At 37.0% G+C, this 22,917-nt stretch overlaps 1 protein-coding gene across 6 annotated transcripts in view; it reads left to right on the top strand.

Moving 5' to 3' along the window:
• The window catches only part of ERBIN (erbb2 interacting protein), a 110,683-nt gene that overhangs the window by 47,906 nt on the left and 39,860 nt on the right, over nt 1-22,917 (top strand). For all 6 annotated transcript variants that reach the window (XM_018070322.2, XM_018070321.2, XM_018070320.2 and 3 more), the window contains exons 3-6: nt 1,517-1,714; nt 4,572-4,689; nt 17,352-17,430; nt 18,201-18,290. In XM_018070322.2, the coding sequence (XP_017925811.1) occupies nt 1,526-1,714; nt 4,572-4,689; nt 17,352-17,430; nt 18,201-18,290 (476 nt within the window). In that variant the 5' untranslated portion in view covers nt 1,517-1,525. The remainder of the gene's footprint in view (nt 1-1,516; nt 1,715-4,571; nt 4,690-17,351; nt 17,431-18,200; nt 18,291-22,917) is intronic.

The following is a 22,917-nucleotide window of genomic DNA, read 5'->3' as shown; positions in this document are numbered from 1 at the left end:
CCACTATTCTAATGAAGAGTTCTCTTCCATCTTTTTGATGGATGGATGTAGAATTTGACTGTTCACAGCCCGAGTGATAAGTTCTAGTTAACGAAAACACTGAAGTATAGCAGTCCATTGATCTGTTGTCTTATGAATTATACATACTATGAAGTACTTGGCAAGCTAAGCTGCATGTAGAGGAAAATTGGAGTGCATTACTTTTTTGTTGTCTTATTAAGAAAAGAGGGCTTGCAGCCTTTGACTTTACATAGTGCAGTGGTCATGGTACTTTATTTTCTCACAGTGTTACTTACATACCATCTGAATGTTGAAGTGCAATCTGCTAAATGTATCTGAAGGACTTTTTTGACACTTGGAGAAGAAAGTTTCCTGTCACCAGTCCAGAAGTTGAAATAAAATTTCCAATTCCCTCCAAAAAATGGAGATTAAAAAAGCATATTTTCATTCGGAGTGTTGGCAGTTGATTGAGAAAATAAATACTCAATGCCATTTTGGAGAAGTATGTATTTTTAGGCCAATTTCCTGAGGAAATGAAGCTTACATGATCATACTGTTGGCCTGCATATGTTGGTCCTTCCTTAAAAATTGAGCCTGCCGTCTGATTTCCAGACAAATTTGAAGCTTGAGGGGTGACATTCTGAAGATTTTGTGAAAATCCATTGCTAATTGGAGAAAGAGATCTAAACTTGGGATCTCGTTGAGGAGAAAAGAGGCAGGAGCACAGCTGATGTGTGCTGCCAGTCATCAGCTAGTCAGCACCATTTAGGTTTGCCACCTTGGGGGAGTAGAAGGTACTGTTGTAACAAAGACTAAGTTTCAAGGAAGAAAGATACATTTCCGTAGCAAGGTGAAGTTTCCTTAGTTCCACTGTGCACGTGTTGAAGTTTTCCAAAGTGAATGAAATTGCAAAAGAGGTTGCTTTGTTGTCTGTGCACTTGGAAACCTTCCCTTTAAGCTGTAGGTAGAACAATTGGTAGTGGCTGTGCTGGTTCTTTTTATTCTCTTGTGTTGTTAAATGAGAGATTTGAAATTAAGGTACATGAGTTTACATGCAGAAATAAAACCATTAGATTTCCTACAGCTATATTTTAATTATCTGTAGGGGGTGGATTTTATTATACTGAACAAAAATATCCCATTGACCTTTGTAAAGGTAGAGATAAGCTGCAAAGACAAAACTGAGAGTTCAGAAATGCTGCCTCAAAGTTCTCTGATTTTCTGCAACGGAAGGCTGTATTAGAAGGTGAGAAGTCACAGGCTAAATTTTGACTTCATCTTCTGGTGTTAAATGTGTTTAATCCCATTTAACATCATTACTAATATGTTGTATTTAAAAGAAAATAACTCTCTCCCCACTGCCTCTCATGCATATGCAAGCATATGCATATACACACACACACAAAACTTCCTTTTTTTTTTAGTATTTAGCAGCCAGTTGAAATCTGAGAAGCTGCATATGTGGGTATTTTTGAGGTTGTCTTGGTTTTTAAATCAACCAATTTCTGTTTTACAGTGCCTGAAAATGACAACGAAGAGGAATTTGTTTTTGCGGCTGGTGCCATGCCGCTGTCTGCGTGGAGAGGAGGAAACTGTGACTACCCTTGATTATTCTCACTGCAGCCTGGAACAGGTGCCTAAGGAGATTTTTACTTTTGAAAAGACCTTGGAAGAACTGTATTTAGATGCTAATCAGATTGAAGAGCTTCCAAAGGTATGTTGGGTGGTTTTCCTTATAGATACACTTACTCTCTACTTCACCAGTATTGTAGAAGCTCATAGTGAGTGTCTGGATTCCCACTTCAGCTTTTAGGCTGTAGATTGCAGTGAAGCAGCCCTGGTAGACTGAAAGTTTATGCATTCCATCCTGATGGCTTTGCTGCATGAGTTGGAATGAAACTGCTTAAGCAACTGAACTAGCCCAAGAGAGGTGCATGGTAGAAGAGGCTGGCTAATAAATTTATTTCTGTGGCAGTGTCAGCTTGTGCATCGAGAAGTGGGTAGTTTACCGCTTGCCTTTGTCTAGTCTAAGGTTTAATTATCCCCATGATTAGAAAGACTGCTTGAACACTTATGTTTTGTTCCTTTTTGTTCTGTTATCTTAACTGCAGGGACATGTAGTAGCCTACACTTGCTTCAAGTAATGTGTTTGTACATTAGAACAAATCATATTTACGGGTTATTTCTGAGAAGATAAACATTTTTTTTTCAGTTTTTAAGTAATTTTGGTCATTGTGTTTTGCTACCCTTTCAATTTTCAAAAGAAAACACCCCCACATATAAATTCAAATACTGTAAAGAATACATGCAGAGAGATTAAGGGATAGTGAAGACATAGTAGAGATGTTTTATTGATTGATTTGAAAGAAATTGTGATATTAAAACTATCCATAGAAGAACTCTAAGGGAAGGCCTGTAATATTTGAAATGATCCTAGCCAATTTGGAGCCAGAGTTTCAAGCTGTGTATTCCTTTTCCCTTTTATTTAGTCTTTCAACTCTGAAAAAGGCTTTTAATTAAGCCATTTCAAATATGAAGGGTGCAGTACTTATAAGGCCCTCTCTATCTTTCTGAAGCCTAGTTAAGACATTCCCACTCACTTTTTCTCTTTGCCCATGGTGGTGCTTTGTCAGCCTGCTGGCCTTTGTATGCCACAACACAGCTGGCTTGGGGCTGCTTGTCAGCCTGCTCACTGAAATGACCCATCACTGTGCATGGCTTTTGGATTTTTTTAATTGTCCTGAATCTTTTCAGAGTTCCAATTTACTTCAAAACTCAGTTCTTACAGTATAGCTTCTTAATTTAGCTGACTGCCCGAGGGCACAGCATGAGCATTGTGACAGAGAAGGAGTTGATTTTACATGAAATACTAGTGTATAGTCTCACTTCCAAAATTGACTGTGCATTTGAAACGTCTGAAAAGGTACCCTGTTTATCCCAAGTGCTGTAGTGTGCATTTGAGCTAAAAAGGTTAAACTGTAACAGTTTTACTTTTCTCTCTCACTTTTCTGTTTGGAAGAAATTGAAATTCTGCAGTAAAATAGTCTTTAATTATATGACTTCCGTGGTTTACTAGCAGTAATTATGAATATGTAAACACTAAAAAAGAACAACAACAAAAGTAACAACTACAAAGGCAACACCATTAAAAGCTCCCTTCCCTCTCATTTTCCTTTAAGGATCTTGCAATTTCTTGTGCAGCATGTGCTTTGACCTGATTAATCAGGGAAATTTCTAATGATTCCAAGAGTCTGGATTATTGTTTTCGGGGAAGGGCTTTAATGTGTTCTTGAAATAAAGGAGTGGCTCCAAAACACAAGCTCATCGAAGTTGTCCTTCCCATATATATTTGAAGTAACTTGTAACTCTTCAAAGCCTTAATGACATTAACTAGTTCTAACACAGACACATTTATGAGGAATTGGAAACAGCAGTAGACAAGTTAAAGCTCATTCCTTTAACTGTTCATCTTGCTAATTTATGCTTGCTTTTGCTCTGAGGTGGTGTATGCAAATGAATGGGGCTTGTTCAACAGTTTCTGGTTGAAATAATGGCCTCGTAGTTGAGAGAGCAATAAAAAACTTTGGTCAAACTAAGCCCATTGCTATGATGGTGATTGGGATAAATTTTAATTAAATTGAACACTTCCTAGTTTTTTATGATCTTTTCTCAGAATTCCAAAAGAGAAGAATACTGTCAGGGTATTTATGAATAATCTTATCCAAAAATTGTCAGGAAAGGAATATTCATCATAAATTGTTTAGATGAATCTTTTCAACACCTTTCTTAGAATTATTTATTTTGTACTATCTGTAAGTTTCCTATGTATCAGTTGAGGATTTTTCTTCCATTACACTAATCTTACTTGCCCTATTTTGTCAATTTGTAAAACTTTTGGGTAAGAATCTCTAGGTACCTTGCATATGGGAAGAGATCTGGCTCTGAGCAAGTATTTGATAACGGTGGTAATGCATGTATACAGAAGAGATTAAACAGTTTTCTATACCCATAGCTCAAACTTCACTAGTTTTCATGATAATTTTGTTGGATTTTTTTGTACTTAAAGTAGAAAGCATGAAGGAAGAAAATATTGTAAGATATAACAAAATGAAATTTGAACTTTTAGAGGAGATCAATACCTACTGAAATTCTGTGTTCCAGAACTATTTGACTTTAAAAGATATGTCTATCAATTTTTTTAATTTCTTTTTTTAATAAATTCTGTTTACCTCTGGAGTATTACATGGCATGTCTATTATGGAAAATATTTTGCAATGTTTGCAGGTCTGTGTGTAACTACAGGTCACAGTTTCTAAGATACTGGAAGGAATTTGTAGGAAGTGTTAAGCGTAGCTGCTGGCTTGTGACCATTTGCAGTTTTTTGCTTTCCTGAGCATTGTAAACTTAGTCAATTTTCAATGAAACTAGTTAAATAAAGTTTTTGTAGTAAAAAAACTCTAAATAATCTAACCTTCAGGCTTTGAGATCAGAAGTTTAAAGGGATTAAAAACAAAATCTATATAGAGGAAACTGAGAGAAAATCATATGCGCTTTTTTCTTTGTTTCAATAGCAACTTTTTAACTGTCAGTCTCTACACAAGCTGAGTTTGCCAGACAATGATCTAACCACATTGCCAGCATCCATTGCAAATCTCATTAATCTCAGGGAACTGGATGTCAGCAAGAATGGTAAGTCACTTTGCTTATTATGTTGGGGTGACTAAAAGGCAAAACACCATTGATTGTACAAAGACACCAGTGAAAGTATAATTTCTCAAAGCTACGCAGCTAGTAATTTTTAGATTACTGCTCTAAATCCCTGCTTACAATAAAAGATGCTTTTTATAGTCTGGTTGTGATACTTAATTGTATTTCTTAAACTGGTTGGTTTGTACTTTGAGATTCATTACTGTAAAACAATACTGTCAAAGTGCATAAGCTCAAATGTGTTGGTTTTAGTAACTTTTGCCATCTGTCACTATACTGAAGAGCAGTTGCACAAGAGTTTGTAAAATTTTGCTGGATTCTGTTGTTGTATTTTGTTTCATGTAGAAATTGATTTGGTTTCTTTAAAAAAAGCTGTCAAAAAATTGTAGTAGGGCTTGGCTGCTTTGCTGTCCTGCTCTGGGGATGGTAACTGTTGCTGTGAGGAAAAGTATTTGTCTCCACAGACATGAGTTGGTTCACTTGTCTGTGTGTTAAAAGTCTATCATTCTGTGTGAGTCAGCCTTTTATAAATTAAATGTTGTCGGCCAAGTATTTTTTATGTGGGGTTTTACTGATTGTACTACTTTGGCAAGCTGGCAGATGTATGCAATTATGAGGAAATTGAAATAACTTATATTGTCATCAGATGTAGGTGTGAGACTTATTTGAGAGAAAAGTTAAGTCATGCTAATTGAAGAGGATGAAATAGTTGTCTCTTACTAATTCAAAGTGAAAGAAGAGGACCTCTCATTGAAATAATATTTGAAAATAATTACGTAAATATTCCAAAGATTTTGCCATATTCAATTCATTGTTTTATTTGGGCTGCTAGTTAATAATGATTCCACAAAGTGAAGTAAATTCTGCTTTACTAAGAAAGCATTCCAGTTGTTGAAGTGTTGGCATTCTACTTGATTGTCTGTTGTAGCCCAATGTGTACTTAAACTGTTACTTTATTATTTCTGCCTAATGAACACAGCATTTAGTGTAATAAATTGACCTGGTTGTCACTGCTCTGTTCCTGGTACAAGTGGATTGATAGATAGTCTTTCTTAAAGAACACTGGCCTTAAACTGTCAGAGTAACATACAACAGAGAAAGAATCATCTTTTTGTCCTAGACTAAACTGTTGAAAGTATTAACTGTTTGCAACACAAGTTCTCAATGCAGAAGACCTAAAAGCAGCAAAGGGGGGATTTGAGTGCCAGTGCTGGCAAATTCCATAGCTCATGTACTTAAATAGACAGCTGGAGCTAGGGAGCTACTTGTGTGTCCAAAATGGAATGGCCTTTAGCTAAGCCTTCAGAGAGCCGCTGAAAGAGCACTTGTTCTCTGAGGCATATGACACAGTATCCCAGTAAACTGTGAAGCTCTGTTAACTAGAGGTTGGGGGTTTTTTTGACACCCTTCGGAGAAATGACAGGGTACAAGCTTATTTACACTATTATCATGTGCTTGTTCTAAGTCTTATCACAATTTGGATAGCTTCTCTGACCAGTCTTGCAGATAAAAAATAGTCCTGAGGTCACAGGCTTATTTACTGGGGACATGTTGTCTCCCAGTAGTCCTGAAATCTCTGTAAAACTCAAACGAACCAAATCATGTTCCCTGTTTATTCCTGTTGGGTAAATGAAGAAATAGTGCTGTTTGTGTAATATATTCAGTATTATTTGAGACTTCAGTTTGTTGGCTTTCCCTTTCTCTGTTTCTCTCCACTGTTGCAACCATGGAAGATTTTTCTCTTGACAACTGCAAGCCTGTTCTCCTCCCTTGTGTCTGCTTTTCTCTTTGTAAGAATTTACTGCTCAAGTTCCCACTATCCATGATTGTTCTGATGTATGTCTGTAGTAGAACTTTATATAGAAGGGATTTTACTAGTTTTCTGAGAGTAGCAAAATTTATCAAAGTCTCCAATTCTTCCTTTTTCTTTGTTGCATATCAAAAGAATAGAGTGTGGCCTTTGTGGGAAGCACAGGGATTGCTTTCCTCTGATTTATAAAAAAACCCAATTAATGGAGATTAGTCTCCAATAATGCAGGATGATGAGAGATGCTGAATTCAAAAATAATTCAGTGTGTTTTTGAGATTCCTGTGGTTGTGGCAAGTGAAAGGTTCCTCTGTCGTTCTTGTAGTATTGATATAGCATTAAATATCTTCTTCTGATGTGGATGGAGCTAAATTTGAATTGCAGATGCCTTTAGATCAAATATGCATTTAGTTTTAAAGGTTATATTTTTAGAAGGGTAGTTATTTAGACTTTGATTTTCAAATACTAGCATACATAAAATATAATAGGATTTTCATGTAGAATATTTAACCATTTGTGGCATAGGCCTAATCAAATGTGTTGACCAAAATATTTAGTTTTCTGAAGAGCTGATTGAAAAATGAAAAGCTAAGCTTCAGTTTTAAAATGGTTTCAGATTACCTCATGAATTGCAGTCTGGCTCAGAGTGAAACCTGTTACACAGGAGAGTATCCACTTCTCCAAGTGGAACTACATGCATATATATATGTGTGTGTGTATGCATAATATTTGATGTTTAGATGAAAGATCAAAATTGCAGAAATTCTTCAAGGTACCACATTTGTTACATAAAAGGTATTAGTCCATGCAAGCAATCCTAATGGTGCTTTAATAGCTCATGAAAAATCTTGCCCTTTTAATTTCTGATTTAAATGTATCTGGTTTCATACACACAATATATAAAACTTTGTAACAGAGACACAGCAGATGTGCACATGTGGATACTTAAAAATATCTAATAGTATTTAATCAGACCAAGGATTCATTTAGTCTAGTGTCCTGTCTCTAACAGTGGCCAAATGCAGAAGCCTAGGGAAAATTCGGTAAAATACAGGAAGCCAGGAGACATGCATGTTTCCCTGTATGCTCCCAGAGTCCAGCACCTTCTCTTGTTTGGCCTCCTCGAGCCAGACAGATGGGGTTTTTATTTAGTAGTCTTCATTTGACTACTCTTGTCAGTTTAGTGATGAATGTTTCGAAACATGCCGAGTTATGGGGTACAAGTCTCTAATGGTTGTGTGTTGTGGAGCACACAGAAGTCTTTGTACAAGTATGGTTTGGAATGTATTTTTCATGGCTGCTGAAGCGATCATGGCACAAGTGTAGCCTAAACATACCAAATTGCTGCTATGTGTGCAGCAAGCATAGACTAGAGTTAGTTTTAACTCTGCCTTTGTAGTTTATTGGTATTAGTCAGTAAATTCTGTAGTTTTTGGTAGAGAGTGCCTCCATTGTCCTTTTATGGCATTTTAACCTAGTTCCCAAGGCTATTGTGAACCCTTAATATCAAAGGTATCCCATTGCTTCTTTCCACATATACTTCAGCTTTGAAATTTTTAGCTGAAGCTTAATGCTGTCCTAGCTACAAAGATGAAATGGTACTTGAACAAATGGTATAATAAGTAACCTGGGTTCCTACAGCAGAAATTACATCCAGCCTTGTAGAAAGCATCGAGAAGTACCCTTTTCTCCCAGTACTGTAACCTGATGTGTTACATCTTAAAGAGAAGTTGCAGCATACAGAATGTAAGAGCAGCATAAAAAAATTAGTGTTTTATTTATGAAGCTAAAGTAAAATCAGAACATTTCTAATTCTGTATAGCCAACTTATTTATATATTACAGCTGTACAGGAAAAAAGAAAACCCACCCACAAAAAAAACCCTGCAACCCACTCCTTACCCATAAATCAATCTCTTTCAGGGTTTGTTAGCCTTCAGGGGACAGTCCTTTCCTTGTGACTCTGGAATGCCAGCCTTAGCATGCATCTAGGGCAATATGGAAGACTGTTGAGGAAATACTTTTGACTATCTCTGTAGAATGGGAAAGCATTTATATAAGTGTATGATGGTGTATGTGAATGTACAGAAGAGTTAACTTCTGAGACTCAAGTAATTTGAAGGACTGAAACCTAGGATGAGGTGACTGCCAGGAAAATCAGGCTTTCCTAGAAGCCTGGGAAATGCACTTGAAATTGCTTGTATCTGTGGAGTTAGTCTAGTGGGAAACAGTGAAATTATCTACTTTTCCCTACATGCTGGTGGTGAAAGAAAAAGATTGAATTTTTAAGTTTCACATTATTCAGGTCTTTGGAGGATTAAACAGCACAATCAGAAAATAACCAGCAAGACCAAAAGTAGCATGGGGCTTTGGAAATAATGGTACCTTCAAAAGTGTCTTAGAGACTAAGGTGTGTTTTCTTTCACAGTGATGTTACAGCATATTTAAACATGTCGGTTCGTCAATCTGTATTGTATGGAATCTTCATGGAAAAATACACAAACTAAACCCAAGAAAACACTCCCCTCCTCTCACTCCCCTGCCTTCAAGGCAGTAATTTTAAAGAATTTTGTTAACAGATGCAAATTTAGATCAAATATGTTTTCTTCACTGTTCTAAAATAATCTGTTGATTTGGCAAACTATCTTTAGCACACTGTGTGCCAGAAGTTGGGGAGTTAGAGAATGAGAATTCAGGAAACTATCTAGTCTTACATTGGTACACTTAGGAATCTTTTTTTCCAAGGAATTCAGAATTATTCACAGTTAATAGAGGGATACAGGTCCAAGTTTTACTTTCTGCAGGCAAGTAAGAGGGGAAGATCCTGAATACAGAAATAACTTGCTGTAAAATTGCTGTTTCTCTGCTTATACTGATGGAAGGTGAGAGGGACAGACAGAAGCAGGGGTTTTATATCATCCATGAAAGTGAAATAAAAGATAATTGATTTGCTGCAGACTTCTGAGTCTGTAGCTTTACTGTAGTGTATCATTGTATAGAGGTTATAAATTTTATCATAAATGCACGGAGCCATTCTATTTAAAGTTTTTTATTCAAGTCTTTGTAGTATTTTTTCTTAAATACATTGTCCTATTGAAGGTACTGAAAAGGATCTGTCCGTTCAGAATAAAAAGATCTCTGTGTAGGAGAGGATGCTAATAAAATGGAATTTCAGTGCAGTTAAGGTTTTAAATGTGAAATTTGAGTATACATATGTGAAATTCTGAAAAAAGTTTAATAAAAATCTCTTCCTGCACTCAAAAGAAATTTTTGTAACACAGAAAAGGTATTGTAGAAGTAATTAGGGGCTTTTTAGATGTGGATTTACTTGTAATGGCAGCATAGAATAGGATCATAGAATAGAATGATTCATGTTGGAGGGGAGCATAAAGATCATCTAATTTCAAGCCCCCACTGTGGACAGGGACACCTTCCACTGGACCAGGTTGCTCAGAGCCCCATCCAGCCTGACCTTGAATGCTTTCAGGGATGGGGCATCCACAACTTCCCTGGGCAGCCAATGTTTCACCACCCTCACAGTAAAGAATTTCTTCCTAACATCTAATCTAAACCTACTTTCTATTTGAAGCCGTTCCCCCTCGTCCTGTCACAGGTACTAAAAGACTTAGGTCCCTGAAGCTGATTGTACAAACTTAGTAGAATTTTCTTCTTGATCTTGACTACCTATCATGAATTCTCCTTCCAGCTCCAGAGCATTGTATCTCCTTTTTAGGAGCACATTGGTAGTCCAGGGAACACTCTTTCTTCTGCTCTGAGCTGAGCTGAGAGTCCAGTCTCCCTTCTGATGTGAATTAGCTGAGCCTACTGGCTCAGGGTTGAATGCTAACTGACCTTCAGCTTCCCAGGACTTAAGGCAGGGCTATCACCCTGCCTATGTGAGAGCATCAATCTCCTGCTCAGATTCCCTGATGGGATGTTGCCTGGTGAGCTCTTCACGCAATGTGGAACTTCCTGGAAAAGGTTGTCTATATGGGCATACTTGGACCCATGGCACTTCTGTCTTCGGGCTCCAGGAGGACTTGCAGATTCTGGAGTTCCCTGCAGCTCAGGGTTTGGGGAGCTCTCTGAGCTTTCGGGAGGTCTGTTGGGGTGTAGACATCTACCTGGGGAGGCTGTAGTCTCTCTGTCTGGGTTTCATCCCCAGCCCGACAGTTGCAAAGGGTAGACACCTATTTTGTTGCCAAAAAAAGGGTGCTGCTCTGTGCTCTTCCTTGTGAACTGCCGTATCCTTCTGCTGCACCCTGGTGTCAGGCTCCCAGTCACTCACACTCACTGAAGCCTCTGGCTATGCCTCTCTCCATGTCAACCTTGCTTGCGAGAGCTGTTGGGACCTGGCTGGTTCCTGGCAAGTCTCTCAGCTGTTATTCGTTTTCCCCCTGACTCCAGGAACCCCCTGCCCACTTCAAAGGAAGGCTTAACCCACTCAGAACTTAGTGTAGCCACTGGTGCTGTCACTGCTGTTGCCCCTCACCTTACCAGCTGCCCAAAGGAGAAGCTTGTATCTTTGTTTTTGTAACAGGATGTGCTTTGAGTGACACTCTTCGTGTAGCAACTAAAAGCAACTGGACAGACAATGCTGAATTTGCAGCCCAGGGTAGAGACTAGGGGTGTGAAAAGCAAAGCAGCTTTAAATGTTTATGTTACACTTCAGTTTTGTGCTACTCTGGGTACTCGACAGCACTCCACCCATGAATTAGACGTAGTTGAAAACCACATGAATAATAATTGTCCAAGACAGCATTATGAACACAACTGCTGCCCACAACCCTTCTAGTGTTCCACATTTTGCAATTTTACCCTGCCCTGGCATGTTATTTTTATGTAAATTGGTGTGTTAGGTATGCCTTCAAGAAGCAGAATTATTGGCTATCCCTTTTTTTTTTTTTTTTTCCACAGAAAAGGCATTCAGGAACCTGTCTTGCTACTCACACTCCTCCTTTACACTGTGTAAGGGACAGGGCTAGAACAGACCTAGAGATACCTTAGTCTGAAAACCAAAGTTCTTCCAAAAGGTTTGAGGATGAATGCTTGGAAGACTCTTACGGGTTTGCTGCACTATCTTAGCTGTGCCAGTATATGTGTATAAAAGCAATTAAAAACCCAAAGCCACAAAAGTCTAAGCAGAAAGGCATTACTACTGTCTTACAGATGAGCCTTGTATCTTATGGACCTGAGATGCTGATTGATCTGAAACCAGCTGCTGCAAGGAATCCTTCCTCTTAAGAATTTTGGGAAGAGGAATGAATGTTCAAAAGGAAGGATGTGCATTGAATTGTTTGGGCTCTAATACACTGCTTATTTCGAGTAATGAGAAGCGCTGGTTTCAGTTTAGAAGTTAGGCAGAAATCCCAAATTAAAGTAAATTACATAAATATATAACAATATAGACTGTGACTGGTACTTTAAATTTTCACTTTAAAATTTCAGCTCTTGCAAACAGATTTTTCATAATCTTTGGGAGAGTTGTGGCATGTATTCTTGAAAATATTTTGATTGCTATGTTTGATCCATATTGGCTGGAAGGACAGATACAGCAGGGGCCTGAGGGGAAGAAAAACAAAAGCTTCTCTTTTTATGGTGGAGGTGATTGCCCAAAAGTTGGAACCAGGATGAATAGACTAGCTGAGGGAAGAAAGTAAGTAATTAAGTTTACATTTGTATTCATGCAAAATGAGCCTATATGTTTGATTCTGTGCCCTCTATACTTGTAAGTATATTTCCACTTACAGAGTGGAATGGATGTGCAGCAGGCTGTAGTTTCATTTATTTTGCTAGAGAGAGCTTTTTAGTGTGCCTGTTGTTTGAAGAGAATTTTTTTTCCTCACATTGCCCACAAACTGAGAGATCAAGCTGCAGACTCTTTCATTTGGGGACATCAGCCATATGGCTTCCACAGGTATCTCGTGTGTTAGTGATTTTTCTTTATGCTTTTTCAGGAATTGAACAAATATTTTTTTTTCTTTTTCAAGCCCGTTTAAAACATTTATGTGAAATATTCTTGCACCTCTGTGAAAAGAGGTGTAACTTGATTTGTAGGCACTGCCACTTCTTAATAGCAGTAGGGGTTTCTATAACTGAAGTCTGGGCATACTAGTTTTAGCATTCGTTTCTGAAGAAAAATATGACTACATAAGTACAGTAGGAGCAGCAGAGCAAGCCCCCATCTGCAGTAGGGCTGAAACAGTAGTATATGGGACTGTCAGCTCTGGGATCCATTGCAGTAAAGGATTCTCCCAACAGTGAATGTGACTTGCACAATTTTCTATAAATAGAGAATTGAGTGAAAAAAAATCTTATCTGATGGAGAGAAAAAATTGTCCCCATTTTCTCTCCAAGAGAAACTCTGCAAATTACACTGACCCTCGTGATAGGAAAGGATTGTGCTATGTAGGGGAGGAGATGAGTGTAACTCCAGGTGGTGGGGGGACCCCGATTATACTTAGAATTACCTTACTCCAGGCAGAAGGACATTTGTGCACACTTACTCTGACAGGCTGTTCCAAAACAATCGTTGTTCTCCAGGGAATTAGAAATCATGTGAAATTCCGTATTTCAGCCATGTTACATGATCCAGAACTGAGGCTGATTACTTCCAGATTTGTGGCCATTGACCTAAAATCCTTGACCTTTTGGTATGTCCTTTGGGCATGTACCACAGCTGGTCTTGGATCATGATTGAATACTACTTTCTAGGTTAGGCTGGTTAGCTGGCGAGTTTTTGCCAAATGGAGTTCTGAATGTTGGTTTTGGTAGAAACTGGCCAGTGAGTTTAAAAGTGCCTGAAATTTGTGAAGACAGGGAGAAAAGAACAAACAAGTGTTTAAAGCTGTTACATAAATCTAACTTCTATGAGGAAACCACTACAAAAAGTACTTTGCTCCCAATTCAGTTTGGATTTGGTGGTTAAAGGTAATCAGCAAGTTGCATTTTCTCCTGTTGTGCTCTGCAAATGGTCATAGTCCACAAGTGTGATGGTTTGGGTTTTTTTTTTTTTAAAACATTAAGACTGATCTGTAAATCAGTTGGAGCACTGAAATGTGTTAGGGGCAGTGGTTATCATGTAGAGTAGGAAATAATGGGATGAAGAACCTGTCCATATGCTGCTTTTAATGAAAGTGGGATAACAGTTCAACAGACTAGCTGATCTGTTTCATTGTCTTCTAAAATTCATGAGTATCAGTATATAAAGAAATCAGTAAGAAAAACAGAAGAAAAATGGGATTTAAAAAAGAATGTGGATCTTAATTCGCAATACTCATTTAATCAGATGCTCATGGAAGGATTGAGGTGGCTATCAAATAGATTAGTTAGCACAGCATTACAAAAGGAGTGCAGAAAGATACGGTCACAGAGTCCCTTGAAATCTGCTGATGTTCCTTAGTGGGGAAGAATATTGAAAACACTGAGGATAGATGGGAAGGAGAGAAATGAGGAACAGATCCTCTTAAAAGGTGTTTTCTACAACCCTTTTTCCTTCCCTCATATATTTTTCCAGTGTCTCTTTGCCTTCTTACTTACTTACTTTCTTACTTACTCTTCTTTCTTACTTGCATTTTCAATTTGCTTTCTTGGTGGGAACAACAAAAGAATACTGATCCAACAGTAATTGTGTGTTTCTAGTATGCAGGAGTATAGCTGAGGACAAGTTGTCAGAAGGTTGTCACATAGCCAGTTAGTAAATGCAACTTCTTATTGCATCGTAGAGAGTAGCAGTCTACTATTTTTCCACTATTTTTTTCCCCCTGTCTTCTGAATGTGTATTACAAATATTAGGTGTATTTCACGCTGTCGTTCCAGTTAGGCTGCTCTTTGGAACGATGGCCATTTACCCATACCAAACTATTGAGTGAGGCTGGTTAGGTTGGTGTGTACCATAATAATCCTGGCTCAAAGAGGAAGCAAAATTAAGCTTTCAGCCTCCTTCATTGTTAGGTTTCTCTTGTCAGTTGAATTTCTGTTGTTAATTTGTTGTTAAAACTGTTGCTGCCTCTTGCCCAAGGCATAGCCAAACATGAGACTACTGCAGAGTCCGCCAACTGTGTACAAAAGCATGCTGATTTAACATGTCTGTATTTGGATAGCTAACATTTTATTTGGCTGTTCTTTTGAGAGTAAGTTTACATTGACATCCTCCTCTCTACCAGATGTGCTGTGTTTTGTTTTCTAGGTAGTTATCACAAATTTAAACCTTCTGTGCTTCTATGACTTCTTGACACAGGCAATGGAAACTAATATTAATACTAAAAACATAAGGTTTAACATGTTGGAGTGGAGTAGTCTTTCATCCAAGGACCAAGCCGAGGCCAGTAGTGTGACAATCTCTAAGAAAAACTAAGCTTAGAGAATCTCACACCATGATTCAAACAGCAAAACTAAAGGCCCAGAGTGAGTCTGAGACACAACTCTTCCTCCAAGGAAGAGATTAGCAGTGGTTTACTCTGGTTGATCTAGATTCTTATTTTAAGAAGATGAAGTTGTATCATCAGCAATAAAGAGGTCTTGATGTGTACTTCTTAGACACTAGAAGGCCACTTCATACAAATCATCCGTAACTTCATCTCTACAGGCTCAGAATATTGTGTCATGGTAGGTGTTTTCCATCTGTATGGATATTCTTGTTTGCTGAAAGAGGTTCCTTGCTATAACCAGAATTGAGTTAAGTTTCTTGGAATTGTGTTCCTCTTAGTACAAAGACTATATGACAGCAATAGGTAAGGTACAATTGTAGTCTTTCTGTGGTAGTTTCCTAATCTTTTTTGGACTTTAAAATACCATTACTGCTTTCCGGAAATGAAACTTTATTACATTTTGAATATTGCCTTTTTGATTTTGATTTTGTACTGAGTGATGAAGTGAGTTGAATCAGTATCCACTGCTGCCATCTTCTGCTTTGACTCCACTTGCAGTCCCAGGAAACTTCACATGGCTGAACTCATGTGTGTATATATACAAACACACATATATATACACACATAAAGCTAGATTTTTATTTACACATATGTGCATATGCATGAAGATGTGTGGTTGTAAACCAGAAGTGTCAGGAATCTTGGCCTATATTACCATTGATGGCTCAGTTCTTCCTGGTTCCCTCTGCTTCTGTATTTTATTGTTACTGAGTCCAGAAAGCTGTTTCCCAAAAAGATCAATGATACTTAGATGTGTTTAAATACCTGAATTAACTGGATGTCTTAGTGTGCTTTTCATGCCTTTCACTTCTCAGTAACAGAGTACAATACTGCTATAAGTCAAAAATAATAGTTTCAATTAATTAGTATGACAAACAAGTTCCTATCAAGAAAGACCTAAAAGTCTACTTTAAAAGAAATGGTAATACTGCTTTAGTAGAATTTATGGAAGAGTCAGCATGGTGACTTTGCCACTCAGCATTGCCAATTGACTTATTTGGTAAAAGTATGTGTTTTGTCACTATTTTTCTTGTTGGGGGTATTGCCATCTCTTAAGTCCTAATATACCAGGTCAGTCTTGTTTCTGCACAAACAGAAAGAACCAAACTCTTAGCTAGCATCAGATAATTGTGCAGTTTCTTATGTAAGTGAAAATATTACTTAGCAGTTGATGCTTTACCGCATGTTCTCAAAACAGATACATGGAGAGACATAACCAAGTCCCACCTCCCAGTCTGAGTGAGAAGTAACACTGCCCTTGTCTTTCTCTCTGCAGCTGGACTATTTTTGTCACTTAAAGCAGCATGACATTTCATCCTCTCACTAGTTCAAAACCAAGCATCCACAGAGTATAGTTCCTTCTTAGTGGTCTCATTCCTTGGGTTCAGGTTGCCCTTTGCACATACCTGATAAAGCACTCATAGACACAATTACACATATTAATGGAAAGACAAAGAGCTGAGATTTGTTACCTGAAAAAAAGTTGTTTTAAACTTTAACATAGGGGTTTTTCTTGGAAGCAACAGTGTGTTTTTAATCCCAGTGGAAGGATGTCATTATGAATGGTTACTGTACTTATGACAAAGTTATTTAAAATAAAAACACCTGTCCCAGCATATAAGAGCAATGTGGTTATACACTGGAAAAGCAACTGCAGTTGTGACAACAGTGGTTTTATTTGGGTTTTTTTATGGTGTAGTAAGATGGAGGTGAAAGTCTGGAATAGTAGAATGATTCAATACTGATTTCCTTCTGACATGGTAGATACTTGTCTTCTGTATTCAAAACCTGCTTTATCAGTTTCTGATAAATATCAATTTGGCAGATCTGGGGATTGCAGTTCCACTCTGGCATTTCTGGTGATAACCTTGGAAAAAGAGGAGGTTCCCTATTGTTTTAATTTTCAGACATAAGTGCGTCTGCAGCATTTTTTGTCTTTCCCTGCAAATAATCTAGAAGCTGACAGCAAGCATGTCATGTTTTGGGATATCTGTTCATGAAGCTGTACACATACTTAAAGATTTGAAGCCTTACCATTTCACAGGAAACAAGCCATTCATTCTACCATGTGTATAAATGCCTTTTCTTTAATAAATAATAGTAGGGCTGAGGTTCGGATCTTAAGTACATTCCAGTGAGCAGTGAGAATTATTAGTGTACTGTGTGTCTCTAGCCTGCTAAACTGCAACATGAAAAGCTTTAGGAATAGAATAGTAAAAGAATTGATATTGCACAAGAGTATTTCTTTAATGAAAAGTGTATGTAAAATGAAACATCAGAGAACCAGTCCACTGGTTGCTAAATGAATCAAAATTTTTATGGCTAGTGGTTTTATGTACCTCATTTTTATGCATGTGATGGAGTCTAATAATTTCAGGCTGTTTTCCTACCCTTTTCTATGTCTTGCAGGCATACAAGAGTTTCCAGAAAATATAAAAAACTGTAAAGTCTTGACAGTTATTGAGGCAAGCGTAAATCCCATTTCAAAGTAAGTTTGTAAATTTTTTTGATATTTTATATTTTGTGCAAGTACTGCTGAGTCTTGAAGTTGTCCCAGCCCTTGGAGGCAAGGGACAGAGTTACCTGAGAAGTATCTTCATTAACCTCTTGCACTGTGATCCAATATGACTAGCTATTTCATTAAAGTATTTTACCCAAGTTAATAGGTATGTGGACAATCCTGCACTGTACCATGTAGCTTTCTCAGGTCGTTAAAATCATTCACTTCTCTGTGAATGTAGAGAAATATCTGAAGAATTTTTTTTCCTGGTAACAAAAATCAATTTTGCTCTAAAGCTTGTGCCACTGTTTTTCAAACTTAGCTTGTACGAGTAGTTTCCCTGTCCCTTTCTATAGTGACAAAATTAATGGTCCAGAAGTAACACTGCCAGAGATACAAACCTTGCCCATCGTAACTGTTCTGGGGAGAAAAGGTGTTTGTGTATGTTTTAATCTATCCTCTTGTCTCTAATGAATGACTCCTCCACATTAAGTGTCAGGATATCACAAATACATAGCAAGACTACATTTATTTCTAGTTTTTATTGCCTGTAGATGTTGTTCTCAATACTTAAAATAATTATGAAACTAATCTTACAGAGAACAGGTGTCTAGTGTGATTCTGTAGAAATTCACCCCCTTTATTTTAATGTTATCAGTATGTAGGACTTCAGTACTTTACCGTTGCTTGAAAAAATATAACCTAATGCCTTGAATGTGTTTGAAACTAAGGCACTACATTTTTTTACTTCTATATAGGCTTCCAGATGGATTTTCTCAACTATTAAACCTAACACAGCTGTACCTGAATGATGCTTTTCTTGAGTTTTTGCCAGCCAATTTTGGCAGGTAAGTGGAATATGAAACTTAATATCTGCATATAGTTTTGAATTTTTGCAGAGCAGTTTCTGCTGCTTCTGAAGCAAAATGCATACTAGAGGAAAGGAAGAAGTGTACATTTTGAATCCATTTATGCCACGTAATAGTTACAGAAAAAAATTCCCTGAATCTGTATCAGCAGTTTTTAATTTGACTTCTGAAAGACAGACAGAATTGTTATGAAGAGGCAAGAAATAAAATTCATTCACATATTTGCTTCTTTTACAACACAAGTCTGGTAAGCATGAAAAACTTAGTATTTTTGAAATTTGGGTTGTTTGTCATGTAATAATTGGAGCAAAGCAAGTAATAACAACTGTTATTCTACTTGTCCTGTACTGGATGCACAAATTATTTCATGCACAACTATAATTCTCTAAAGTCTCTTATTGTCAGGAATATTTCTGAAAAACTTGGCATATTTATGGTGTGCTGATTATGCAAAACTGTTGCATGTAAAGCTTGAATACAAGATAAATACTAAATTCCTCCGTCTGAAAACAGATTAAATCTTGGAAGCAAAAGTGAAAGGGTAATGCTCTTGAAAGAAAAACTCCTAGATGACCATAGTTCATGTTCTTATCGTGCTGATTTTAGCAATTTCTGCTGTTTCCCCCTCCTTGGTCTTACCTTTTGCTCTCTTTTCCTAGATTGTCATCTCCTGCCCCTCTCCATGTCCAGCAATCATCTGTTAGTTAAGCAGTCATGTGGCTGTGTGAAAACATTTGCCTTATGCTATATGGTTATATTTGGGTCAACGCAGTTTACAAGAGACTGGCAAATCCCCCAGACATAGTGCTGCAACCGTTTGTCAGAGATGTACTATGGAAGATGAGCAGAGGTGCTCTCCACTAGTGACCATTAATTTATTAGTCCTCTGCTCTTCTCTGTCCGGTTGTTATTCATTCCCTGATTAACGATTAAAAACACCAGATCTGTTACACACTCGGCTAACAAAAAAGCTGTTTATTATGCAGGACCTTAATTATTGTGCTTGTTTCTAGTACACAAAGTTTGATTTCAAAAGTCCTCATTAAGATTGAAGAAGAAATTATGTACATAATCTTGGTTGCCTATACTTTTTTCTGTTCTGTTTTTTAATAGTCTAACCAAATTGCAGTATTTTCTTACTGAAAAACAGGAACTAAGATGAAATGTAAGGCTTCAGGTTGACACAGTTGATCCTTTAAGTAGCTAATCTTAAGTATAATTAAAAAAACCTCATTATAGTTTTTTCTTCACAACTGTCAGCTTCTGTACTGCTTAATGGTTAGTGAAATGGTGAAGTTAATTAGTAACAATGTTAGAATAAATTGGTTACTGAAGACAATTTGAAAGCCAGTTCTCCAATATGGTGTTTCTCTTCATAGTTATGAAGAATTCTGGCTTGGTTTTTAAAGTCCAGTGACTTGTAGCATCCTAGCTTGTAACTAGGAGAATGAATCTGAAATTATGACTTCTCTCATAATCTGTTTTTAAAGGAATTCAGAGTATGGATGTATGTAAGTTTACCTGCTAGTAATGGTGTTGTACAGAACACATACTATTCTTTAAGGAAAAAATAGTTTAGATTCAATAAATTAGAAAACAATGAATCAATAAAATACCATTTCAAAGTAAGGTTTGACATTGAGTACTTCTCTTCTGTAAGTGATGAGACTGCTCTGCCACCCCACAACTTTACAACTAGGTATAAACACCTTCTAGTGCCGAGTCTTTTAACTTGTACTTTAGAATATGGGAATACTTCTTTTAAAAACAAACAAAAAAGCTCTGGTAGAAGCTTTTGGGATATTTATTCCCATAAAGGTCAAACCTTCGGCTTCCAGTTTGGTGCATTAATTTTTTTGTATATGGCCTTATAGCTATTACAGTTCATTGGGAACATGTGAAGTAACTGAGTTCTGTTGCCCACTCTTGCTGACAACTATTGACATAATAATGCCTCCTAAAAACTAAGCCAATACATATGACAACTAACAAAGTTTCTGTGCTCTGTTTCAGGTTAGAAACCTGGTTTCCACATTGCTTTCTCTCTGGCTGTTCATATTCATTGGTTCCACAGTTTAATTTTTGTCATTTCTTAAAAGTGTTTATTTTTGACATAAAATGATGACCTATATAGCTATATTTAAAATTCAAATTGAGATCTCTTCATGGGACACTTGTACAGTGTCAAGATTATCTTCTTGTTTCTCTTGGAAATGCCTGTGGCTGTGCTCTAGTGTTCCAATTATCCTTTTTTGCAGCTGCCTAGTATCATTTCCCACGTGACTGTCTGATGTACTGGACAGTTCAGCTAGAAATGGCTGATGCCTAAAAGGAAATCATACGTACTTGACTTGGCGCTATGTCATTTTGTCCTTTTCCTATTTTGTTTTAGTAGTTAAGGTTGTACAGGTTTTTCCCTACAGTGTCCTGTTAAATCACTGTATAATCTGTGACATCAGGCAACTTAAATATTTTTTCCAATCCTACAAGATTGCTATTAAAAGTATTGAAGAGGATTGTCCCACAATGCTTCTTTGAAAACCTCTGTTGGTAACATTCAGCCTGATGCTTGGGAAAGAAAACTTCTTATAATGCAGAATATATATCTGTGCAGCATTTTATTACATTTACCTTTATGCATTATTCTCACCTTCAAAATTTTTGCTAAAGCTTTGCATACTTTTAAAGTCAACATTACTGAATCTTTTTTCCCCTTTTTATGAGTATTGCTGTCCTTTAGTTGTACTGGTTCAGCCTCTTAGAGGCTTTTGATCATCAGACTTTTGATTAAATGTGCCTGTTCCTTTGGAATTCTCAGGTAATAAAGTGGCGTTTTTTCCTCCACTCCCAAATTCTGATTTGAATGCACTGATATTGGCACAGATCACATCTGCCTTTTTACCATGCACAGAAATCTGAGAATAATTATGCTTACCTAAGAAAACCATACCTGTTGTATCAAAATGTATCATGTATATTTACATTTAAGTACACGAATATATAGGCAGAGCATTCTAAACTTGAAACTCACTGCGTGCTCATTTTTGAGACAGGCTTTTAGAAGGGAAACATTATTTGCTGATGAGTGTTTAAGATAAGCAAGGATTTCATCTTCAGTGTCATTCTAAACACTCTTGAGAATGTTGTCTATAGTGGGATATTGCTTCCAGAGGCTTTTTACTGTGATGTAGCAATTAATTTACTTTAAATCTTCTTTCTCAACAATTTGCCAGTAGTATTTGCAGTAGTAGATGCTTTTAGTAATATCTACTTTGAGATATCTTTACATAAATGTACAGTGATAATTAAATTAGGGACTTAATTTAGTTACGTATATGTATGTAGATCTTTTGCTGAAAGTTTTGCACTTGCAACCTGCTAGAGGATCACTACATTTCAGTCCTCTTGCCTTTATATTTTAGTTACAATTTAAAATAAAAATATTCTGCTTTAGGAGAACTGCAAAGAAGGTGAAAAATAAGGAACATCTCCCTATGAAATATTTTTAGCTTTCCAAGGAATGACTGCTTGTTGAACAGCAAGTTTCTAAGTTTACCTGCTATATATTTCTTTTATATGTTTTACAGATAGTATAGTTCTAAGAAATCAGATTTAAGGAGACTGTTGATCTTCTGGCAAGTTGTTCACATAGAGATTTAATTTTTTTTAAAAGTTGAGCTGCAATTTAAAAGTAGGCTAAGTTGGTTACAATTAAAGAACAATACTGAAAAAGTAATCTTTAGGCCATTACAGAAGGTGTACTTTCAGTTACTAATAATACCTGTTGCAGCTTTGTGCTTAGCTGCAAATATTTCTGTGGTGATGGGTTTTTCAAGTTCAGAAGTTAAATATTTCTGTAGAAGTATGACGAATCTTTGTGACAGAATGGCACAGGTAATATATATTCTGCTGTTATGACTTCTATTTTTCCTGTAGTTTAGGTGACCTGTGGTTCTCTGTATTTCTTGTCCAAATTAAATGGCAATTTTTCAAGTCCATTATTGTAGTTCAGGTATTTAGCATGGATTGATGTTGGATGCTTAGCACCAGCAGTTTAAAGGTTGGCTAGACTGAGTATTTGATGTGTGTTATTATTTTAAACTTGAATTAGCTCTTCCAGTCATAATGGAAGAAGTGCAAACTGCTTCAGTCCGATATTTCTAATCAGTTACTGCAAGAAAATTACTAGTTTAGACACAGCCTGTATCTCCTAGCCAGGAGAGGTTGAGAATGTTTCCCTAGTAACTTCTGTGTAGTTCTACACATAAGAAATTCACAATTTGTATCTTCAGTTTCTTAGGGTTAGCTGAAGAAAGATCAGTACATGTGTGGCAGTTTGAGCCACATTAGAAATCTAAAATCCAATTTTTAGGCTTCTCCCACACCTTCTCAACAATTTATCCTAACACCGGAGAGAAACTTTCAGGCCAGAGGCTTCTGTAGAGGAAGGGGGAAGTATACATTTATTTACACAAATAAATACTATACAAACTAAAGGCAACTATATATATATATATATATTACATTACTATCAGTCAGTCCTTTCAAGCCCCTCCTTTAACTTTAGTCCAGGAGCAGCCTTTAAGGCTGATATGTAACACAGTCT

Source organism: Manacus vitellinus, unplaced genomic scaffold (genome assembly GCF_001715985.3).
Source record: "Manacus vitellinus isolate BGI_N305 unplaced genomic scaffold, ASM171598v3 scaffold_18_pilon, whole genome shotgun sequence".
NCBI classification, from domain to species: domain Eukaryota; kingdom Metazoa; phylum Chordata; class Aves; order Passeriformes; family Pipridae; genus Manacus; species Manacus vitellinus.
The sequence above is the reverse complement of the archived record's forward strand: the minus strand, read 5'-3'. Positions and strand labels throughout refer to the sequence as shown.